The 23,151-nt window shown below is 44.5% G+C and overlaps 1 protein-coding gene across 2 annotated transcripts in view; it reads right to left on the bottom strand.

The window, feature by feature from the left end:
- Nucleotides 1–1,678: 1,678 nt before the first annotated feature.
- The window catches only part of SLC25A26 (solute carrier family 25 member 26), an 80,697-nt gene continuing 59,224 nt past the window's right edge, over nucleotides 1,679–23,151 (bottom strand). For both annotated transcript variants that reach the window (XM_008499630.2, XM_030458197.1), the window contains 4 exons: nucleotides 15,345–15,414; nucleotides 7,954–8,018; nucleotides 6,572–6,645; nucleotides 1,679–2,142 (listed from right to left, as the gene is read on the bottom strand). In XM_008499630.2, the coding sequence (XP_008497852.1) occupies nucleotides 2,046–2,142; nucleotides 6,572–6,645; nucleotides 7,954–8,018; nucleotides 15,345–15,414 (306 nt within the window). In that variant the 3' untranslated portion in view covers nucleotides 1,679–2,045. The remainder of the gene's footprint in view (nucleotides 2,143–6,571; nucleotides 6,646–7,953; nucleotides 8,019–15,344; nucleotides 15,415–23,151) is intronic.

The raw sequence follows: 23,151 nt of genomic DNA, 5'->3' as shown, positions 1-23,151 counted from the left end.
AACTTCTGAGGCGTGATTGTTTTCAGCTCAAGTTGTGAACTGCACTGCTAACTCATCATGTTTAAAGAACTTTAATAGAAAATATAAGTTAGCTTTTAAGACAGAGTAATAAATATCCTCCCCCCCTACAAGCTCTAAAACTGGTTCTGCTATATATAAAAGTTCATAAAAGAAACAACCTTAAAAATGGGGGGAAGCACAGCTACACTGTGCCATGGAAACGGGCAGAATTAACCACAGCCACTACAGGACTTGGCTGCAATGCTCCATTTTAACTGAAGATTATTTTAAAGAATTATTCTCTTTGTTCTCTGTTTTTTCACTCGCCAATTATTTTTAAAGTTGAAAATTTAGAAGAAAGTCTTACTGCTATGTCATGGAACAACAGTGTAATGAACCATCCAGCCTCAGTAAACCTGGCCTGATGCTCAGAGCAGAGGCTCAGGCTTTGCAGGTGCCCTCTCCCTGTTCATGCACTGACCTGGTTTGTTTGGCATTTGTTCTCCTCACCCCAGGCTCCCTACACCTGTCTGTCTTCCTAAAGAGAAGAACAACCTCACAGTTAAATTCCAGCACCCCAGGGAAGCACATCAATCACCACAGGTGTGACTTTGAAACACAGGAGTGCTGCCATGACCTGGGAGCAGGATGCACAGACCCTGCAGCTTCACCCCTGGGGTGCCACCAGGCTGAAAAGCTGATGGCCTTGGGGACACCGTGGCTGCACAAGCTGAGCTCTGGGTCCTGCTCAAGTCTGACCATGGAGTGCATGGAGCCCCAGCACCCAGCTGCCCCCCAAACCTCACACGGCCCCTGTGGCAGCCAGCACCCAACTCCTCACCTCCCTGCAAGGAGACCCCCACTCAGCCTTCCAGTGCCATGGCTGAGTCCAGGGCACACAGGGGACCTGACACCACCTGGCCCAGCCCCTCCTGTCCCCCCACACCAACACAGCCCCAGGAGGGCTCAGCAGCTCAGTTTGTCCTGCCCAGGTTGTCCCCATGCAAACATCCTCCACATCTCAACATTTTCAAGCACCATTTGGACAACCTGCTGAGGTCAACTTGGGGCCTCCAGCCCAGACTGGTGATAATTTTGAGCAATTTCAATAAGTTTTTTTCACAGGGCCCATCCCTGCACCATTTTGGCCACTATAGTTTCTGTCTCCTACCACGAGAGCTGGAGCAGAGCTCTGCTCTGCCAGCCAACAGCACCCTGAGAGCCCTCAGGATCCATCCAGCTGTTGGCAGAACTTCCATGCTCTCCCTGACTTGCCTTCCAGCCTCCCTCCTGGGCTTCAGCATTTCCAAGCTCCTGCTCCCTTCAGCTGCTGAGGGAGAAAGCCCAAAAGAAGGCAGAGCTGCGTGTCTGTCTTTGCACAAGCACAGCTGTAAAAAAATACAAACCCGTGCTTTTACTGGAGAAATATGAGTCTAATTAATAAAGCTGCATTGGCTACCACACAGGAATGCTTGCTGAGCACCTGTAGGTATAAACAGGAATATAAACTTTCTCAAATAGTGCTCAAGTCAGAAACAAATGGATTATTGTCTTTTACAAAGAGCTCTCCTAACCTGGAATACTTTCAGTGCTGTTGGAGGGCAGCAGGCTGTAACTCTATCAGCCCCTTCCCCGACTAGAAAAACCCTCCCTGTGTTACGAGGCAGGTGCCACTGAATTATGAAAACTTGCTTTATTTCAGCCTCCCCACTCAGCCCACAATCTGGAGGTTTGCAAAACATTTCCCCTGCAGGAGTTCTAATAACGCCTTTCTCAGCCACCATAATTAGCTGTTTACCCCCCAAACATTACTTTTTTGGCACGACTCTCACAATGACCTCACTCACTTTCCATGCAGGAAAAATTTCATGTTTGGGAAATTGGATTATTGGAGGATTTACTTCTCTTCACCAGTGAAAGTGGCGTTCAGAAGGCTGAGCAGCTGCTCCAGCAGGCGAGGGGCGGCAGGAGGAAGGCTGTGCCCATGGACTGACTCCTCCTCCTCCAGTTCTTTGGTGGCCACCAGAAGGAGCAGCCAGGCTGGGTCAGAGCAGCAGCTGGCGACTCTTCTCGTATGTCCCCAGGAAGATGAAGCCTCCCAGGCTGATGGCTGCCATCCGTGGGACAACACCTGCAAACAAGCTGAAGGCAAAGGGAAGGCGGTTTCAGAGGATGAAGGAAGAGTGGATGCTGCGCGGCTGGTGCAGAGGCTTCAGAAAACAGAGCCAAGAATAATTCTCTCTTGCTGGTTTTTTTAAATCCCACCCCACTGCTGACTCAAGCAAGAATATCCTTAACAGTACTCCCAAGCCTTGGGATTTTTATCCCTTCTCAGGTGCTTCTGAAAAACAAAGGTGCAGGAGGCTACAGGCCACGCTGTGGGAAGAGGAGCTCAGACACATCCCAGCAAAGGGGTGCAGGGGTTCCATCCTCTGCTGTCCCCATCCATCCTCAGCAGAGGGAACTCTCTCTCTGCCAGGAGTATCCCAACCTGAGGCAGTCCTGATCACCCGAATAAACCCAACAGAGAGGAAGCAGGAATGGCTGTTTCAGGTGTCTGATCCTAATAGTTTTTGGAAGTTACCAAGAAGTTCATGCAAAACCAGTTGCTTGGCACACTTAAGCTCACAGTAGGTTTAACAACTTCAGGATAGCCCAATGTATCCCCCCATAAGATTACAGGCTTCCTGATTCCCTTGTCACAAGGAAGGTTTAAACATCAGGCTCGAATCTGGTTGGCATCTCCCCACGGATCTCTGGCCCCCGTGGCAGGAGCCCCTCAGCAGCCTCTGACTGAGCCCTGTGGGGTCACTGCTGCCCTCAGCTTTGCAGCCACCAAAAGCTGCAGAGTCCTTGCTAGGAGTGTGTCCACAGGAATTCCTGCTGGGACCTGGATGCAGGCATCCCCAGGGCTCCTCAGGAGCTCTCAGCTCCCTGCCCATGCCCGGCTACTCCTGGTGCACTGGGGAAACCTCTGGCTGCAGGAACTCGGGGTTTTGGTGTAATGAGCTTTGCTAAGGAGCCTGGAGCACACAGGCAGACGGAAACATTTTATGGCTTTACTAGACAGCAATTGGGTCTATTACCATAATGACAGCTTTAAAACAGAGTAATTTGTACAAGGCATGTATGGGCAGAATGCTGATAGGGTAAATCCTGTGGTGCAGCATCCCTCTGGAAATGCACCATCCCTCTGCTCCCAAATTAGGCAGCATTACAGGAGCAGTGGCAGGCACTCAGTTACACAGCAGCCCGCTTGAGACCCAGCTATTACACAAACAGGGGCAAATAACCAAGTTACTCAGAACCTGCATCCCTGGCAACCTCTAGTACTAACCATCACTTCCAAGAACCTTGGTTCTGCTCCCTCCTTTATCCCCCCCTTTGACCCACACTTCTCCCCAGGGCCCTCCAGCTGCAGAGCTGCACAGCTCTGGGGCTGCCCTGAATTCACAGACCTCATCTCTGCTGCAAGCCTGATCCAGACTGCTCATCCCTGGGTCACAAGTGCCCTCACCAGCAGATGAAATCACTTGGGTTGTTTTCTGCTGGCTCCATGAGACACTGCTCTGGTGGGCCCTGGTTTGCTGTCTGCTGTATTTGCACAAATTTCACCTGGCACCCTGCCTCTCCTCCCTCCCAGCCTGCATTGGAAATCTGGGAATCATGTTTAAACCTGCACCATGTGTTCCCCCTTTACCATGTGCACACCCTCTGGGGTGCAGCTCTTTGTGTCAGGGTTCCCAGCCCAGCAAACACTCCTTGTCCCATGGTACCAGCAGCACAGGTGACATTTTTTGGGCAACAACATGGCAACCCACAAGCAAGTTCTTGCTCAGATAGAGACTGACCAGGATCCCTGAAAAGACACTGCAGTGACTGGACACAGCAGAGAGAGGATAGTGCTGGGAAAGGCCAAGGTGCCACTAAACCTCTATATTAGGCTTTGGACAAAAGAGGTGGCCATGCTGTGGCCAATATGCTGCTTTCTCTGACTACAGCTCCTCACTAAGCTCACTCCTGCTCTTCAGAGCAGCAAGCCCTGGGCACAGGGCTGATCCCTCCACTTGCATGGGCACAATCAGGCTCCATAGAGCTAATGCCCACCACACCACATCCACCCCAACCTGGAAGCTCCTCCAAGGAACCAGACACTTGGTGCAAACCACCAGCTCCACACAAGCTGGGATGAACCATCTCACCAGATTTATCAATTAAATAACTCTTGTCTTTCTCAACAAGATATTGTGAAGCTCCATCCATGGCTTTCTAACACCACCACCTCCTTGGGTGAAAAGCAGTCAGACAAGACATAAACCTGCTTCCATGTCAGCAGCTTGTCTACTCCTCTGGCAAGAGCAGAAAAGGCACACAGATCCACTCACCCCATCCTTCCCCTACCTCCTGCCACATGCCTGGCTCTCCTTGGACAGAAAGTGATGTGAAATATCTGGGAATGAAGCAGGGGGATTTACTAGGTGCAGACCAGGAAGCAGAGCCCTGCACTCTGGTTTTAATAAGGTGGCAATAAGCAAAGCGTCTTTCTGCCCTCTGAATTCCTTCTCTTCAAGTATAAGATTTATTAGAGGAGCCATAAATCATTTAATGTTACAACTGGCCAAAAACGACCGACGTTTTTATTGGTTTTGATTAATAGATTTATAATTGGCAGCAGGCATGGCAACCTCTGCATTTATTTTTCCCAAGACTTTCTTCCTTTCCCTCACAGCTGACACAGCTTGGCCTCCTTTACATGTTACTTTTTCTCCAGATCACTTATTGTTTTGATTTCAACTGAATTGTGTTCCCTTTGGTCCTAGTCCATGGGTACTATCTTTAGGCAGGGTTTAATTTTGGGTTATTTAGTGAAGGGCACTGCTGAAACACCCTGAAAAGAACACAAACATCCATTTTTATTTTCTGATGTTGGCTGGGGAAAAGGGGGAAGTTTCCCAAGACAAATCTGTGCCTCTTCACACCCTTCACAGCTCAGCTTCCATCATCATCATCAGACATGGCCTCACTTCTCCCAGACTCTTTCAGAACATGCCCTAGAGTCCATCAAACCCTGTAGGACCCAAAACTCATCCACTGCCAGCTCACCTCATCATCTCAAAGAGCAAACCTGAGACAACCCATCTCTGAACACTGCCAGGGGGCACAGCTGGACTCCTTCCTGCAGTCGGTGTTCAGGAACTTCCTGCAATTTGTTTTGAATTATTTTCCACATGTGTAGAAAGAAGACTGAACGTTTATTAGTTGTGTGAGCAGAGATCAGATGTTAAGAGAAAACTGTCTCCTGCAAAGCTGTGATGTGCATGCTGCTTCAAGCAAGAGTTTACAAGTGTTAAAACAGCACTCTGAAAGCACTGGCCACATCAAGTGGATTAAAAACCTATGAGAAATTACAGTGAAAAGCCCCAAGTGAAGCTTCTAAAAAAACCCTGTTTCTCTTCCAGGCCAGGGGAAGGTGGAACAGAAGCCCTACCAGAGGAAACAAAGGCTGAACATGATGGGCTGGAGGAGCTGTTTAAGATACATATTCACTACAAGTGGCCAATAGCTGGTATGACTCCCACACTCAAAGAGTGCAAGGTGGAATAAATGAAATAGATGTTTAAAAATCAACAATGACACCATAACACCTCAAAATGTTCTACAAGTGCTAGGAGAGGACTTTTTTTTGTTCACAATGATGCTCCAAGGCCAGAAGAATAATTCTCTGTCTCAGGAATGGGTGAAGTGAGGTAGCCAAGAGACTGGACTGACAGCAGACAGCCCAGAACACATCTACACCCTGGTCACAGGAGGAAGCAGCCAGAAATCTGCAGCTGCTCAGCCTTACTCTTTGCACTCAAAAAACTTATATTTTTGCAACAAGTGCCTCACTGGAGAAATCCAAGCAGGCATGTGCTCAAGCCCAGCCCTGACAGCTCAAAGGAGCAAGGGAGCTGATGATTCCCTGCCCTCTGCTTCAGCTTGTCCCTGCTGCCACCACCACACTGGCATCACATGTTCCCATCACGTTTTGATGTAAGAATATAACATCAAATATAAAGGAACAGAGAAGCCCTTGCTGGTGTTTCTAGATCAGTAGGAAACTGCCAGGAGGAAAAGACTGTCCATAAGGGACATGTGGGTCCTACCACCTCGAGATCAAGCTGTGGCACTCACTGCCACAGGACAATGGGTGTGCCCAAAGTTTAGAGGGATACAACACATAAATGCACAGATTCAGGGAGAAAAGTCCATGAAACACAGAGCCACCATCCCCTCCAAAGCCTAGAGCTCAACTTAAGAGATCATCCCATGGATAAATCCCCAGTAATGCCCCATTTCTGTGCTTTTTCCTGGACAATGCTCACAGCCAGTGCCAGGGCAAGGACCTCAGACCTCCCTGAAGTGACCTGAAGCTCCTTGCTACCTGAGAGCTGCTCCCTGGCTGTGTGTACAGCAGTGAAAAACCTTTTCAGTGTGACAGGATTTAAATGTAAGCAGACTACCCCACCCTCTCCCACCACACAACACAGAGAAACAACACATGAAATGTGCTTCTGCAGCATGTCCTTACCCTGCCAGGCCTTCTGTCCTCCAGATGCCACCAAGGGCAGCCAGAACGTTCCCACTGGCGTTGCTGGAACCAGCCTGCATCACAGAGAGAGAGAGAGACTGAAATAAACTGTTGGCAAAGAGGTTTATTTTTCTACTGAGCTCCCTGTCCCTGCTTAGTGCTACTTTCCAGCAATTACAGACACCTTAGTGACTCCTTAGCCTTACAGGCAAAAGCTCCTTGTCTCCAGGAATAAAACCAAGGCACAGAAGAACAAAGTGATGAGTCCAAGGTCACAGCTGGTTAGTTCAGAACTAGGAATCCAGTCCTTTATGAACTACACTCAGCCCTACATCCAGAAGCTGACACTGGAGTAAGAATTTAATAAAAACAACTCTCAGAGCACCAAAAACTGACTTTGCTGTTCACCACAGGAGGATTTACTTAAGAAAATGCATGAGTGGTATATTGCATGTGAAAATTGCCTTGAGGGCAAAACAGAGGGCAAACAGCAGGGTTACAGGCACTTAAATGACACGTGTGATCTAGGTAGAGAGAGATCACTAATATAAACTGCTGTCTGAATGGTCTCAGAACACCCCAGAGCACCATGGTTGTTCAGCCCATCAGCAGACAGAAACAAGTCAGTTCTCAGTTTTATCACCCACATCATGCAATGGCAAAGAAGCTGCCCCAGGTACAACACGTAGCAATGAGAGGTGACAGAGCAGCACTCAGACGGGGAGGTGCATGGCATCAGCAAGAAACATCCCCCTGCTGAGGGACATGAGCAACAGGGTAAAAACCACCCACAGCAGCTCCAGGATGCCTGACCTTTGCCAACACAACAGCTCTTTTCAGGAGAGGGAAAGGCTGAGAGCTTTTAGCAATGTGGCCACTTTGCTCTGCTCTGGGGTCAGCAGGATATGATGAGAACACCAGACTTAGTAGCAATTTAACTACTTAGTAAACTCACTTTCTTCCTCCTGCCCTGGCTGGCAGTTGTAAACCATCATGATCTCTGTGCCTTAATATTTTAGGACAGAAAATCCAGTGCCAAGCTCTCCTCCAAAAAGACACGTGCACTCAAGCCCCAAAATCAAAAAAAAACCCAGAGGAATAAATCCCTGATGGGAAGTTTAACTCTGGGAATCTGACTTTGAGGATTTTTTCCTAAAGACCTTAGCACTAGCACCAGATCTTCTGACCAGAAGAGCAACACAAGAAAAGGAACACAACAATTTCATTGGTTCTGCATGCAGTACCTGTTCATATTAACGCTGCTTTTGGGGACAAGAGAAGAAATCATTATGTGCTGGGTTTCATTCTGTAGTGACCATAGAGGAACTCTGGAACTACCCAAGGCATTCACCTGTGTGTCTGCTGGCTGCCTTCACTCTTACCTTTGCCAACATAATTCTTGTCTTTGCTACATCCAGAGGTGTGGTGACTGCAGCTGCAAATCCACCTGAGCAAATTAAAATACCAAACACAAGTGAGACATTGTTGGTTGAACACGAATGCCACACTGCCTCTAACTCCCATGGCTGTGGTCAACACTGCTCCATTCTTAATGCCTGCAGCACGTTTCCTCACATCAGAGCCCAGGTAAGGCTGCTGAAGGTCTGCACACAGAGTGTTTTATTCCTCTGTGTTGACTTAAGGAAAACAGCTCTACACTTCTTAAGTGTAAATCCAAACATCCCCTCTGAGAGTACTGTCCTTTTGTTTTGGACTCTACATCTATGAGCATAGGAAGGTTGTAGGGATAATGGATTCCACTTCCAACACCTCTGGTCAAGTCTAAAAGGAAGAACCACCTTACTCCTTTGCAGAGATCAGAAAATCAGCTCAACTCACTATGCTCTGCCTGGAGAATTAAAGCCTGACCACTGGAATGCTAAGAGGAAAGATGCTCTGCATCTGAAACACACATGCTGCAGGGGCAAAGCTGCCCACGAGACACAGACAACTGGGTCTGGATTTCAGCTGTTGGACCTGGGTTTCTGTTTCCAAGGAAAAAAGATGAATCAGTGTTTGGGGTGAAGCTCATCTCCAGTGAATGAAATCGGCTCCATTCTGGATAACAACAATGTGAAGTTGCAAAAGGGTCTTTGGAAATTGTCACAAGTCTGCTGCTAGAGGTGCCATCTTCCCCTCAGGGGCACTTTCATTCTCTTTAATCACTCCCAAACCCTTGGAGTTCAGGACTTTCACTCGGATCACGCAGCTCAGCTGTGGCTTTCCTCCTGAAAGCCAGAAATCTTCAGCTTTATGCATCTGCATGTCTCACCCACAAACCTATGTTTGCCTCTCCCCGTGGCTACAGCCTGGCCTCTTGTGCTGTCCAGGGACGAGCTTTGCTGCTTTTTCTCCCAGGAGCTTATTCCCTTTGCCTTATATTTCCCCATTCTAAAATTAACTCTCATCTCTTTCTCCCTCTTCAGTTTGCAATATTTCAAGCAAGCAATTCATGTTGAGGAAGAGCCAAAGGGAAAGCAGCTCTTAAAATGCAGGAGCAGCCCAGCAGTAAGTGACGCATGAATGAGGAATAAAACTGATAGAGAATTATCCTGAAATCTTTCTTCTTCCTCCTGTTTTTTTCTCCTCTGAAGCTTGTCTAAGTCCTGTATCTGCTACAGCAGGGAACAAAGTGACTCCAAACACTGAAGCCTACATAGTGTCCAGGGAATAATCTAAAAATAATCTAATTTCTGTTTATGGAATGTAGAAAAAATGATCTCTCTTTCCTTGGGGTGGGAGAAGCATTTCTTCTAAAATCTGTAAAGTAATAAAAAACTTCATCTTCCCCACTGACTCATGTTTTTACCTCTCTCTACTACCTTAGCTTTAACATAAGAAAACCCTGCTGTATGTCAGAAAAGAGGTTGGGCCAGCTGGCACCTTACACTGACTTCTTACAGCTCATCAAGGAATGTCCCATGACATTTCAGGAGTAAAGAACATGTGCAGTCCCCTGGATTTCCAACAGGAGCAGCCAAGCCAAGCCAGAGAACAGCCCCAAACACCCCTCTGAGCAGTAGCTTCTGCTCACCTGAGGTCAGCCCATCCAGTTCACTCTGCTGGAAGCTTTCTAGCAGTGATACCTCACTAAAAAGCAGAAAAATGGGTTGTATTCAAGAAGCCAAAGCAGAAACTGTGTGCAGTTTAAACTAAATTCCAGTCCATTCTTGGATCTTCTTTAAGGTCAAAAATCTTTTTATCATGAGCCAGTTTTTGAGTGAGTGACCCAAAGGCTTTGAGAGAGTGGTCTGGATAGAAACTTTGGTACTCGTGTCAGTGCTGTATTTTTAGAGCAGTAAAAATAATCTCCATGGAAAATAGTGGCTTAACAAGTCTGGATGTAGAAGCCCTTCCTTTGCTCACAGACCAAGACAAAATTAAACAGTTAACCACATGGTTGTCAGGCCTCTATCAAGCAAAATATCTCAATGCATTACTCAGCTATAGAGTTGATGGTAACACTTTAATCACACTAACTTATTCCCCTTATCTGCTCCCAATTATTTCTTTTTTATGTCTTTGTTCCTCACAGTTTCTTACTGGCAGAAGCTTCAGTCTTGGCTGATTAGAAAAAACACAATTTATCCTGATATGTTACTAAATTCTTATCTGAAATCTTTAATCAAGGCTGATTGGTGCTCATTTTTTCCCCCAGCTAACATCTGGATCTTTCAGACTCTTTTGTTATTACTATTTCAATGTTTCTTTTTCCATCACTGGGAAGTATTCAGTACAGATTTACCAATCAATTTAGAATGACAACAGCAACAATAAAATGCTTCATAAGCACAACAAGCAGCAGGATAGGGGCTAAATTAAAAGCAAGTTTGTATATGCTTGACAAAAACACAAGATTAAAGCTAACATTTACTGGGAACTGCATTTTATTGAAGGCAGTGAGTCTGACAAAATTAATTTACTCCAGTTTTAACCCTAAATGTCCAAGGCAGTTTTAGACCAACCTCTTCAACATCAGTACACAGACACCTAAAAACAGGTTACAGCACTAGCAAGGCACTGCTGAGTCCCACCTACTCTATCTGAGTAAAGGAACTGCAAACATGACTGTTTCCAATCATCAAATTAATACAACAGATAAAAGCCACTACAGCCAGACTCTACTCATTCAAAACAGGAGGGCTGTGTACTTCACTAATTCACAGTAAGGCCCCACATATCTTTAAATCTCTCCTTTAATCTATTCCTGCTGTCACTGAATTCTCCAAGAGCTGCCACACAAGCCTTGGAGTCTGCTCAGTTAGTCTGCAACCAGGAAAAGTGGGTATCAAAGTTATCAGGTGGGCAAAAAGGCACAGACACATCCAGCCTTACCCTCCTAATCCTTCTGGCTTCCCTGCAGAGCTGGCAGAGAACAAGGCACCTTTGCAGATGGTCTGCATCCAGACTCAGTAACTCATTCCCAGAGAAGGCTACTTGCTCCCTTGCCCCAGAAAAATCTGGTGATGACTTGGGCATAAAGACAGATTTTCAGGTGGGAGAAGGCTCTTGGCTTGTTAATATTTTGAGCAGAGTGACAAGCTCCTTTCTTGGGAAAAGTTCAAGCAGTAGTGGAAAATTCATCACCTGTCACCCAAGAAGTTACAATGGACACTGTGTATTCACAGGTCAGCTGAACAGCTAAAATTTACCAAGCTCAGGGTGTTAAACAGAAAATCCCTCTGCTGCTCACACTTTCCTAGTGACCAGTTTCTTGATGGAAGTGCTAGTGACAGACATCTGCACACAACGATTTACCTCTATTTGGCAGTAAGACTAAAAAGTCTTGAAGACTTAGGATATGTCCCAGCATTTCCTATCCTTTTAGGTGTCATATGCAAATGAAAATCAAGCATCAGAATAGTTAAATACTTCACCTGAACAATACACAACCCTAGCCCTTGCAGTAAGGGGGCTCAATGCAGAATTTGCTGCTGCTACAGGAAAATGTTTCCCAGGTTCTTTGACACATTCCTGAAGTATGGAGGAAGACAAGTTCTTCTTCAGTCCCTGTATCTTTATTTTCTGTACCATCTTAACTTCTTTGCATGCTTTATAAAGGGTCCAAGGAGCCTCTCTGACCATCACAGGGGCTCCTCCTGATTGTGTTCCTGTCATTTAGTCAGACCCCTGACACTCTCAGTAGGTCAAGCTCATTTCAAGAGATAGGAACTTGTGCTTGACTAATGTCCTTGACTGAATTAGCCCACCTTAGGAAAAGAGAAAAAAACCAAAACAATCAGGTTGAGCTGTAGTATTCCCTCTGCTTATTCTTATTTTCTATACTAACATCTGAAGGTTACCCAGGATTGATTCAGGATTGAATCCCAAGTCTAGGCTGAAAAACTCAGTTGCATAGATACAACACTAAACCTCACATCCTCTTACACTGATCTTCAAATTCACAGTCTTTTTCAGAACTTGTCAATCAATCAGTTCTTATTTGAACTTCTATTTTTTTTTAAAGAGGAAGTTTATTCTGGTCCTTGATCACTGTGGGAACACCACCTGCCAATGATAGTGCAAAGTGACCCAAAAACCTTTTCAAAAAAGCTCCAGCAATTTAACCAGTTCAGAGTTAGAAGCATGGTCCAAGCAGACCCTGCAGGAAAGTCTTGAGAACTTCTCAAAGATTTACTCAGAGCTATAGAGTTAAAGAGGCTTTTAGACACAGTGTGCAACCTTGTCAGAGCTGATTAGGTCAAAACAAAAGAGATGGGAAGTCTTCCCTGTTAATGTGCAAAAAGCTTTTGTTAGTGCTTTATTGTTCACTGGACTGGCACCTCCAGTCTTGATCACTTTGTCACCACAGAGCATTAATTATTAATGTTAAGCCACACCTTTCTTCTGGTAGGGAAAAAGAAGGTGTCCTTAACAGAGCCATCTTTCAATTCCATTAAACAGACACTCAGGTTCTTTGACAAGTTGGAGATGGCCTCACTGTTCCAGTACTTTGCTTTCCCAACAGCTAATGCCCAATGGCAGGATTTTCTTGTCACTGTCCCACCTCTGTGGAGGACTCACAGCACTGACCCAAAAGCTCTTCTGGGACAGCCTGTCCTGGTACTGGGGTGCAGTGGTCCAGCCAGGCAGCCTAAGCCCAGAGAAGACTCCACCATGGAGTGTACCCACAATCATGTCTGCACCCTGGGACACGTTTCCCTCCTCTGCCTCCAGCCTGCCCAAACCCAGTGCCCAAATCTGGGCTGATATCTAAAAAGCTCAGACATGATTCAAGGTTTGGTTCAAAAGCAACCTCAGGCTGAAAATACCATGATCTGCCCTTGGGTTCATCCCTGCTGGCTGCTCAGGTATCACCTTCTCTCACTCCCTGACTTCTCCAAACATCTTTAGTTGAAACACCAGGGATGATGATAAAGTTGGACAAGGCCTCCAGGGATTAAATTAGTAACAGATGAGACAAAGAGGATTCCAAATCTCCAATATTTATGCTAGTGCCTATTACATTTCTATAAAAAGCCCATGGATTGCATACATACATCTTAACACATGTGCACTCAACAAGGCAGAGTTGGGCCTCTCACAGCACTTGGGCTGAAGTTTTGCTGTCATTTCACAGGCACTGAGGATGAAACTTCAATATATTGTTGCTCTTTGTTTTGTCTTCAGCAGATAATTATGATTTAGCTAGGAACTAACCAGCACACATATCTATGTGTGTGCATGCCATAAAGGGAAGCCAAACAGAACCTTTCTTTCAGTTTGTTCAGCTTATTACCCTGCCCCTCAGGACCTCTAATGTATTTTTAGAAAGTATTGAACTCAAGCAAATAACACAGGAGAGAAGAATGTCTCTGTGATTCCACCATGGTGGCATTTGCTATCATCTCTGCTTTGAAGATTGTTTTTTGGATACTCTCCTTTTAAGGTTTATAGCATGATTTTAAAAATCAGGACTCCAACTCAGCAAAGATTCGTGCTTGGGAAATGCTTCACAGCCTCTGAAGACAGCAAGGCTGAACTGTCACATCTACCACAACCACAGACCTCAAAGTCTCTGGGCTGCTCCAGGACCTGGTGTCTTCTCCAGTAACAACTGTGAGGTCTTCCCAGCATCTGCCAAAGGGCAACTACACCTTCATGCACAACTGTGCCTCTGGAAGCTCCTTCTACAATATTTCTGCTAGAAAGTGAGCAGATGCTACTGAATATCCATCAAAGAGGAGCAAGTCCAAGCACAACTCATCAGAATCAAGACATACAGAGAAGGAAATGGAGGCACTGGGATGGATTTCCAATTGAGGCACCAAATTTGACTTCAGGAAATTATTCCACAAGGCCTTGGGTTAATCAGATAACCTTTCTCTGAACATGCCTGAACACAGTTTTTGTATCAACCTGACTGCAAAGAAATCAGAGTTAAATTAATGATCCCATATCACACCTGCAGACATACAAATCACATTTGAAAGCATTTTTAGTCCCATTGCTTGCCCTGTTTCAAACCAAAACCATTCCTTCAGTCGCTCTGATTCTGCCAGCACTGATTTGATGGTCAGTGTAAAATCCAAAAACAGAGCAAATTTTAAGCACAGTAAAACTTCCAATCACAGAAAATACAGCTGGACAAGACCACAAGACAACATCTAAATATCCCTTCTGACCCAAAATAGAATCAATTCCCTCCCAGACCACATCCCCAATCTACTAAACTGTGTTTAGTTACAGCCACACACTCTCCCTCAGTTGTGCAGTTCCTGCACCCATCAAATCAAAGCCTCAGTCTCTGCTGGAATTCTGCTGCTATTAATACTTCAATTCCCCTAACAGAGCTTATTTTTAAAAAAGTTAAATACGATGTAATAGCTCTGATTTTGTAAATCATCAAAGACCAAGCTTTGCTTTTGATAATCTCTATTTCAAGAAATGCTATAATTTCTCTTTAAAAGGGATTTATTTTTTCCACATATTCTGTTACTGGTTTGGAATCTCCAAATGTATTTTATGTCCTTGGGGAAAAGCTTTGGCTATCCATCTCTTAACTACTAAGCTGTTTTTTCTATTAAGACAGTGAGTCCTCCCTCAAACTTGTCAGCTATACTGATGAGTCATTAAATGATTTTTTTTTCTTCTTTTCTTTTTAAATATCTACAGTAGGCTAAAATCAAGCAAGAAGCCTACTGAAGAATTCAATTAACTTCTGGCTTGTTTGGTAATAAATAGTGTACTATTGTATTCTGCCACTCTTTATTCTTGTCCTAGTGTCTGGAGATTGCCCAGATGTTTGGTCCTCTTTCTGTTTTTTTTCCTGTGGAAGGCTTTTGCCTGCAGGCTGTGCAGTGGTAGCCTCTGCTCTCCTGCCTCCAGTTAATCTACGTGGCTGTCAGAGCTGTCACATGAATGGTGAATCACTGCCTCTCACTGCAATCACTTCAGCCCCTGGGGAAGTGCTCAGAGCAGGCAGCTGCACAAACCCCCACCCAAGCAAAGTTTCTCCTGGATGAGGATTTTACAAATCAACTTTGAAATAATTGCAAAGCCTGACTGACAGGCCCCTGGTTTTTAAATAACAGAAATTTGTCAAAAACAAATTGGTTGTCTTTCAAACAGACACCCTCTTTGAGGCTTCCTCCCCCCACCACCACCACCTCTTTCCTTTGCTGACTTTCCTATCTCCAAACAACAACTGGATCCGTTTTCTTCTAAACAAACTTGAATTACAAAGGAATGTTGTTCTGCTATACTTAATAGATTTGCACATTTTTCCCTTTCTTCTTTAGTCTTTCCCAGTATAACATATAATCCTTTGCACCTGCAAAAGCTCCACAGACTGCTGACTGCCAAGAATCCACCACGTGACCCTGCTTCCATGACCAGAGATCCTGTGTTTAAAGAGAAAGGAAAATAAAAAGTTATTAAATGTTTGAATCTATCTGATCCCCATGCGAGTTAAATCCGAGGATGGGAACTTAAGTGAAAAGCTATTTTTGTGGCATTTTTCAGTGATGTAATAAGTGATTTTTCCCAAGGAACTTATACTTGAACGAGCAGATGGAGTGAGAAAGATGTCTGGAACTGAGAAAGGCTTGGAGCAAATTGCTTTCAGGGATTTCATATGTATGTATTTAAGCCTGTGGCCATGCAACTTTGCAAATATTTTGTGAATTTGTTTTCTTTTTGGCAGATAAAACAGTGCAAAGCAAAACACTGAGCAGGGGGTGGTGTGCAGGAACCAGTATCAGCTCAGCCTAGATGTACCAAACACTCCTATTTGAAACAAACAGTCCCCAGCACAGTGACACAGAAGCCCTGTTTGTCCCCACCCAAAAAAACCCCATTGTTAAGAAATTTCTCTTATCAGCCCCATTATATCCCACAGCAGGTGTGTCTCTGTTTTTCACTTGGCATCACTAGGGACCACACACCCTTCTCTCCACTGCTCCCACACACCATGCTCCACTCCATTAACTCACAACATCATTTGAACATGGCACATTTAAAACACCTACAAGAAAGATGCCTTCTAAAACACTCCTAAAATCAAGAATCACAAGAAACAGTTTGATAAGTCTGATTGGTATCAGCAACAAAGGCCAGTGGGTGATGGAATAGTTTTTATTCTGCCAGATAGAGTCCCTTGTTTTCTCTTCCTTCACTCAGCTCCATCCTCCCCTGTCCCATACCCTCCAACTCCTAACCCTGGAAGTTCTCTGGAGTGGTTTCTGGTTTATGAGGTGAGGATCAATGCTGAGCACAAAGGGATGGCACCCATGGCCTACCACAGGGAAATCAGTAATTTTAATTTATAGCTGTGGCACTATCTTTTTAAATCCATGTGACATCTATATCATAAAATTTTCTTAAAAGCAACCTGATAGCTGTGCTAGGTTGGGATATTGCTCTCAGACTCCTGGTCTGCAATACAGCCACTCTCCACTGGGGCAAGAGAACTCATTTCCTCATTTCCCTCATTTGCTGACTCTTCATTTAACACAATGTCCTTGTGACTTGCTTCTTCCAACTTGGCTGGTGGTTATATTTCAGTTGAATGTTTTAAAAATCAAACTTTTCAAGCAACAATGGCCAGCCACAATGTTGTTTGGTATCCTGCCACAGCTAAATAGCTGCAGCTCTGCTGTTAAAAAGCACTAAAGGGATTTCAGTCTTTTTAATGCTAGCCATTCTTTTCCTGGTGTTTTCAGTATGGGCTTCTATTCTGCTGTCACCCACAGCAGAAACTGATTTTCATTTCATAAATAAATAAACTGGGATTCATAATTCTTCAAACCCATAAAATGCTTTCCTGGAATAATTTACACTCTTTGGACACACAATTTTCTTGCAGCTCAGTCCTGCTGGATGAAGGACACAAGCCCCCTAAGACAAAAGGCACTACCTTTCAAAGCATGTAGGTATCATCAAAGCATAAATCCCACATTCAAAACCCATTTCTGAAATGCTTCAAGTGCTTAAGAAACCTTGAATTTAAAGCCAGGGTTCAGAAATTTAACTGCTGGAGCCATTTGATAAATACAAAATTACTGTATTTCTTTCATCAAACGTTCTCCAAATGTCTATAAATCTACAGCTAAACCCAAGAACAGTTACTTCTGTCCTGCAAAAAAGCCCTAAAGAGGGTCTGCTGGAGGATTGAGAGGAAAACCAGCACATACAGACATTCATGCCTTTGCCAAAAGCCCAGCCTATTCTCAGTCATGATGGACCATGAACATAAAATGTAATGTTAATGACATATGTTAATGACATGGTCTAAAGAAGCAGGAAAAGGTCATTCTTATTTCTTGTCATGTACCTCTGAAATCTGGTTTCTGATAAAGCCTGGCTTCCCAGCACAGTCGTGCACAAAGAGCCTTTGCCAAGCAAGACAGTCAGTCATGAATTCCTATCTATTATGCCTGCAAATTGACACCAGGTACTTGCAGCAGTCATGCAATATGGAAAATTGGTTGGAAGGGTGGAGCTAGGAACAGTTCAATTAAATTAGGAAAAGGAGAAGTGAGGCTGGAGAACAGGAAGAACATTCCCCAACAGTGAGGTCTACTAAACAGCAGAGCCAGCCTCCCTAGGGAGGAGAGGAAAGCCCTCTCCTTTGAGTTCTTTAAAAATAGACTGGAGAAGGCACTCAAGACTGTACTGTGGGGAATAATCCTGTGCTGGCAAGGGCAGGATGTGATGACTTCATGTGTTTCCTTCCATCTCTGATTTCAGTGATTCACCCAGAACACCAAACCTGAACATGCAGAAGAGTGAGAGAGAAGTAGGGCAGGAGGACATCATCCTGAGGAAGCCAAGAGGAACAAGTGTCAAAGAGCCAAGAGGGCTAGCAGGACTCTGGTCCAAATTCTTTCTAACCACACTTGTGCACTGGGCCAAGCTGACATGCTGAAGGTCACACATTTTCTCTAATAGCCCAGAGCCCCACTAATTGATAGGGCTTTGTGCTAAGCTGGGCTTGTAAGTTCTTCAAAAACATTAGAAACCTTGGTGCTGCACCAAGCGTGGTTTTGATACTACGTTCATACCACGGCTTGCAGATCACTGTAAACCTTGTTCCACAGGCCTTGTTCCTGGAAAGAACTACAGAATTCAAATGCATACCTACCCAAAACACTGAGTTTGGACAGAATTGTTGGTTATTTGAAGTGACACAAGACTACATTACACTCTGCCTTCCACTGGGGGGGATAACAGGGAGAGCTCAGGTCAGGCAAAAGATGAGTGGCAGAGTCAGGCTCAGAGCCCATGGGTCATGGCTCCCATGAAGAGCTCAGGCTCCTCAAACAGGGCAAAAGAGCCTTCAGCTACACTGCTTTTTATACACATGCTCTTGCATGATAAAACATCAACTGGGAACTAGGAGCAACACAACTGGATCAGCCTGGATTCTCTCACCACTGTCACCGAGTGGCTCCTACCTGCTTACACCATGCTCCTCCTGCAGAAGGCTGCAGGAGATAAGGAGACTTTTCCAGGGCAATGCCCATTCCCACCAGTATTCCCAGCCTAGGAAAGCAAAATGACAAGGAGCACATTACATGAAAGCAGGCCGCCATGCCAAGCCTGTGTCATGTGTATTCTATTAAGCTGAAGGCTGAATAGAAGACTTTGTTTTCCACTTCAAAGGACCCCATCCCAATCTCTCGCTCTTCCCTTATGAATAACAAATTGGAAATAAATCTTCTGGCTGAAACGCACGGAAACTCATAGAGTTGGGGCCCTCTGCAGCTTCCCAGCCCAATCACATGCTAATTTTTTTTGTAAACACTTTCATGTGATATATATGTAAATCTCCCTGTGCATTGCTGCATCATGTAAAGCAATCCAGTGGGTGTGTCCTGAAGGGAAGGACACAGTGGGAAGCCTGAATGCACATTTCCAATTATTCACAGGGATTGATGTTCACAGAGAAGGGTCAAGTTTTATATGCGGGGAGAGCCTGACTGTTCTTCCTAATGATCCCATTTCATTCTCTTCTATAGGTCAGTGTCCTCTACTTCTCACCACAAACACTATTTAGCTCTTTTGATACTGAGATTACAAGTACACCCCCTTTTGCTGGACCTTCTGCACATCAGAAAAGTTGCTCTTATGCTATACTAAAGGCCTTTCAATCCTAAAAAATAATAATAATTAAAGAAACAACAACAAAAAAAGAATGAAAAAGAAAAAAGAAAATACTACCATTGCTCTTTAATACAGAGGAGGGAAGTATAAGATGCCCACACATGTGGGTTCCTCACATGTTGTGGACACCTGGGCTCCACATGGCCAATAACCTTTGACCAGTTCACACAACTCCTTAGCTCTACGTTTGTGGTAAAATGCTCTATGTTTGGGGCAGGAAACATCTCTCAGCTTTGTGCTCACACACAACTGGGTCTTGGTCCATATTCAGGAGGCCTAAGCTCCAGTGATCCTGGGAGAGTACAAGACTTGCATCTCTCTCAAACCTGGCGATCAGACCAACACCTCAGACGTTGCTGAGAATGAGACATCTCTGCCTTGGCCTTGCTGTTCTTCAGGCACTAAAAAGCAAGCAGAACTCAGAGCATACACTTAACTTGAGGCCTGCAGCTGAATAAATATTTCAAGTCACTCCATTGATAAGCACCTATAGTATTTCTACATACCCCTGTGTTCAAGGCAATGTTCAACTTCATGATAACAGAGGGGAGAAAAATCTTTCTGAATTAATCATATGGATTTGTGTGCGTGTGTAGTCCTGCAGACTGAGGAAAGAAAAGCAATTTCCACTCTTGCCTTTGCTACTATGTATTTTTCTTGCAACTGCATGGCTGATCCTTACAGATGCATGGCACATTAACTACAGGATAAGCAAAAAAATCATAAACTGATCCCTGTTTCTGTATGTAAAATCAAACATAGAGCATAGAGCCAAACATCCTCCCTAGTGAATTTTTATGTGCATATGTGCAGCATATGTGCAAGTACATGTGTATATTATCTTGCAGGAAACATGCAAGCCCAAACATGGGAAAAATTCAACAATCTAAATTCATTGTTGACATAAATGTTGAGACTCCATATTCACTAATGGAGTTGGGCTCACTTCTGCCAGTACTGAATTTGGCCCTAGAATTAAACCCACCCAAATCCTCGATAAACTGAGGGAAAAAGAACAAGAGTTGGCCCACATGCAACAGCATATTTTTCATGTTAAAAGCATTCATTCCCTTTTTCTCCCTATATAATACTGCATTGATGTCTGTGACCCATTTGGATGTAAATCAAAATGGATGTGCTAAAAGCCTGGTTAAAGAAAATGTGTTCCCATGGCAAGGCAGAACATAATATGCCAACTACACTCAGTTTCCATGGCACAGAGAGCCATATATGTGTCTGGGGAGGAAAATGCATTTCTGAAAAATTACTTCAAAGTTAAGACAGCTTTCCCTGGGCATCTGCATTGCTACTGCCTGCTAATAAATCTGCACGTCATGCACACTTGTGTGAATAAACTACATGGAAGAATTACACGAGTCTTTTAAGGTTCCTCAGCAAGAAACGAGAGTCCAAATCAAATGGTGAGCCCTCCACACTGATTACTTCTATATTCTACCAAATGTTCCCAAACATCCTTGGCAAGTTCACCAACTTCTAGAGAACTGCTTGTGGTCTAGGCATGGCCAAGAGCATCACAATCTGGCTCTCTATCTACAGACTGCATGAATCTGTTTTACTTCTGCCCTTTTCAATGCTGCATTGATGATCCAAGACCATCTGACTTTCCCAAACGTGTCTGCAGAGCTGTAAGTAAGGACTGCATTTGTTTCCTTCTCTTGGGTGCAGATGGCACACAGCATTCCTTCGACTGCTCTTCAAGACTGTGTGAATGCCACTTATTGTGACACTCATAAAGTGAGGGCTGTTTGCTGAACAGCTGTTGGGTACATTGTTCTTTTGTGAGAAAAATGCAGCCGTTATGCTGCTGGTATGCACACACCACACTGCCCACCCTTACATCACGCCTCAAAATGCTGCTGTGCAAATCTGTTTCCCTGAGACAGCACCTCAGCAAATGGCAGACACGTTTGCATGACTTAACCATGAGGAATTAACCCCTACATCAGCTTGATTGTTACTCAAAGAGGGAGCAAGGTATGGGAGAGCACTTATGACACTGCCTGCAAGGAAGTGGGTTAAAAGCTGGGCCTAGATTTCATTGACTCTTACAGGCTAGAAATACTAGACTGCTTCTCTAGGAAAAAAAGGGAAGTTGTCACCTACCTGTAAGAGCAGGGAAAGAGCCATTTTAGGCCCAATTTGTCTATATTCCTCTATTTTCTACTTACCCTGTTAAAAAGCAACAGACTTGATTGTAAATTTTAGGAGGGAAATAGCATGTCATTTATTGTTTCAGTAGTGGAGATTTAAACACCTATTACTGCCAAGAAGCCCAGCTGCCTGGGCAGAGGCATTTTGTAAACCTTTCATTCTTACTAACTTTAAAAATCAGGTGCAACAAGCTCCAAACAAGACTGGAGTCCTCAGCCTCCACAGAAACCCACCAAGCAGTCTTTGCACAGCATGCTTCATGGTATCCCTCTCAAAGGTAAAAAAAGTAAAAAAAAATAATCTGCACTGGCACCTACAAGAAAGGCTGAGCCCACCCTCAAATCAGACTTTTTCACACACCATCCTGCTATACCAGCCCCTAGAAGTTGGGCTCTCTGGAGGAGGCAACCAAAAGAACCAAGCAAACAAGTACAGGTGCCAATGCCTCTGTGCAGATCTACGGTTCAGTCCATGAGCAGATTTCTCAAGCTCTGTTCCTCTCAACAGAAGTGCTCTGTGGCTGGGATGAGAGCTGAACCTGGACAGAAAACAAGGCAGCTAAGGAAGTATAAGCACAATCCTCAGCCTGCTCTCCATCATGTTGGCAGAAACCAGTTAAGGAACCACACAAGGACCTTCTGTTATGACCCAACGAACCTTCTGATACTGCTCAGCTTCACAGGGGAATGGCTGGAGTCTCCACATCCTTTTTACTTCAGTGCTTTTATTTCACAGGGTAGAAATGTGCCTCTGTGTACACTTCAAACCATTCTCTTCTCCTGAAGACACCAAAGCATTCCTGTTTGGTCAGCATTTTACAGGATTATCAGGTGCCACCACAGTCATTAGAAAATCCCACAGAAGTGACCTGCCTGTGTATCCTGGTTCCCTGTCTCTAGCTATTGCCTCAGAAGCTGAGTCCAACCAAATCTCTCTTTGTAAAACATCTGTTAAGTTGTGAGACTTAACAGATTTGAGAAAATTATCTTAACTGCTAAAGAGAGTGACAAAAATATATGTGGGCTCACTATAGCTGCAGGAAGTTTAAGTCTCTAAAGATTTAATCTCTAGACATCATCTTGAGCATGGCTAATCCAAGGTTTTTACCTTTGCTTGCAGGTCTGGGCCAGCAGAGCAGCACAGTCTGTGCCAGCCCTCCCAGAGAGGTTGCATGAGCAGGAGCTGGGCACACACACATCCTGGAGGATGAAGTCAGCCTGACCCTGACATTACACACTCTTCACAATCTCCACATGCCTCATCTCAGAATCTGACATGTCTAAAGAAAAAGACAAAAGGTTCCCAGGACAGTAGGTTTATTTATCCTTTACCTTTTTTTTTTTTAATTTATCTTTAAAAAAAAACTCCTACAAAGCAAACAAAAAACCCCTTATTTTTCAAGTCTACTAATCTGAGACTTATGTCCTCCTGTCCCACTTGCTCCTTCTCACTGCCTACCAGAGCCTGTTCTCCAGACATACAATACCTTTGGTCTATAAAGGGAGCATTCTCCATCTACAGCTGTGTTGGAGTAACTCTCAGGGGCTCTGAAGCTCAGCCAACATGCTGAAATATAAAACCCAAGAGGACTGAGTCTTGTTTCACCTGAGAAGGGTTTCTCTTACACACAGCACTGTTCTCCCAGGGCACTGACCATTTCCACTCACCCATAAGAAACAGGAATTTTTGACAAGATGTTTCTGAATGCAAACCTAACTAGAGGCTCTTGATTCTGTGGGCTTTGTTTAAACTATATTTTATTTAAAAAAGTGATGCCCTGTATTTCTGCAATATCACAGCCA

The sequence above is a fragment of the Calypte anna genome, chromosome 12 (genome assembly GCF_003957555.1).
Source record: "Calypte anna isolate BGI_N300 chromosome 12, bCalAnn1_v1.p, whole genome shotgun sequence".
Classification (NCBI taxonomy): Eukaryota; Metazoa; Chordata; class Aves; order Apodiformes; family Trochilidae; genus Calypte; species Calypte anna.
Note: the sequence above shows the minus strand (reverse complement) of the source record. Positions and strands in the feature narration are given on the sequence as shown.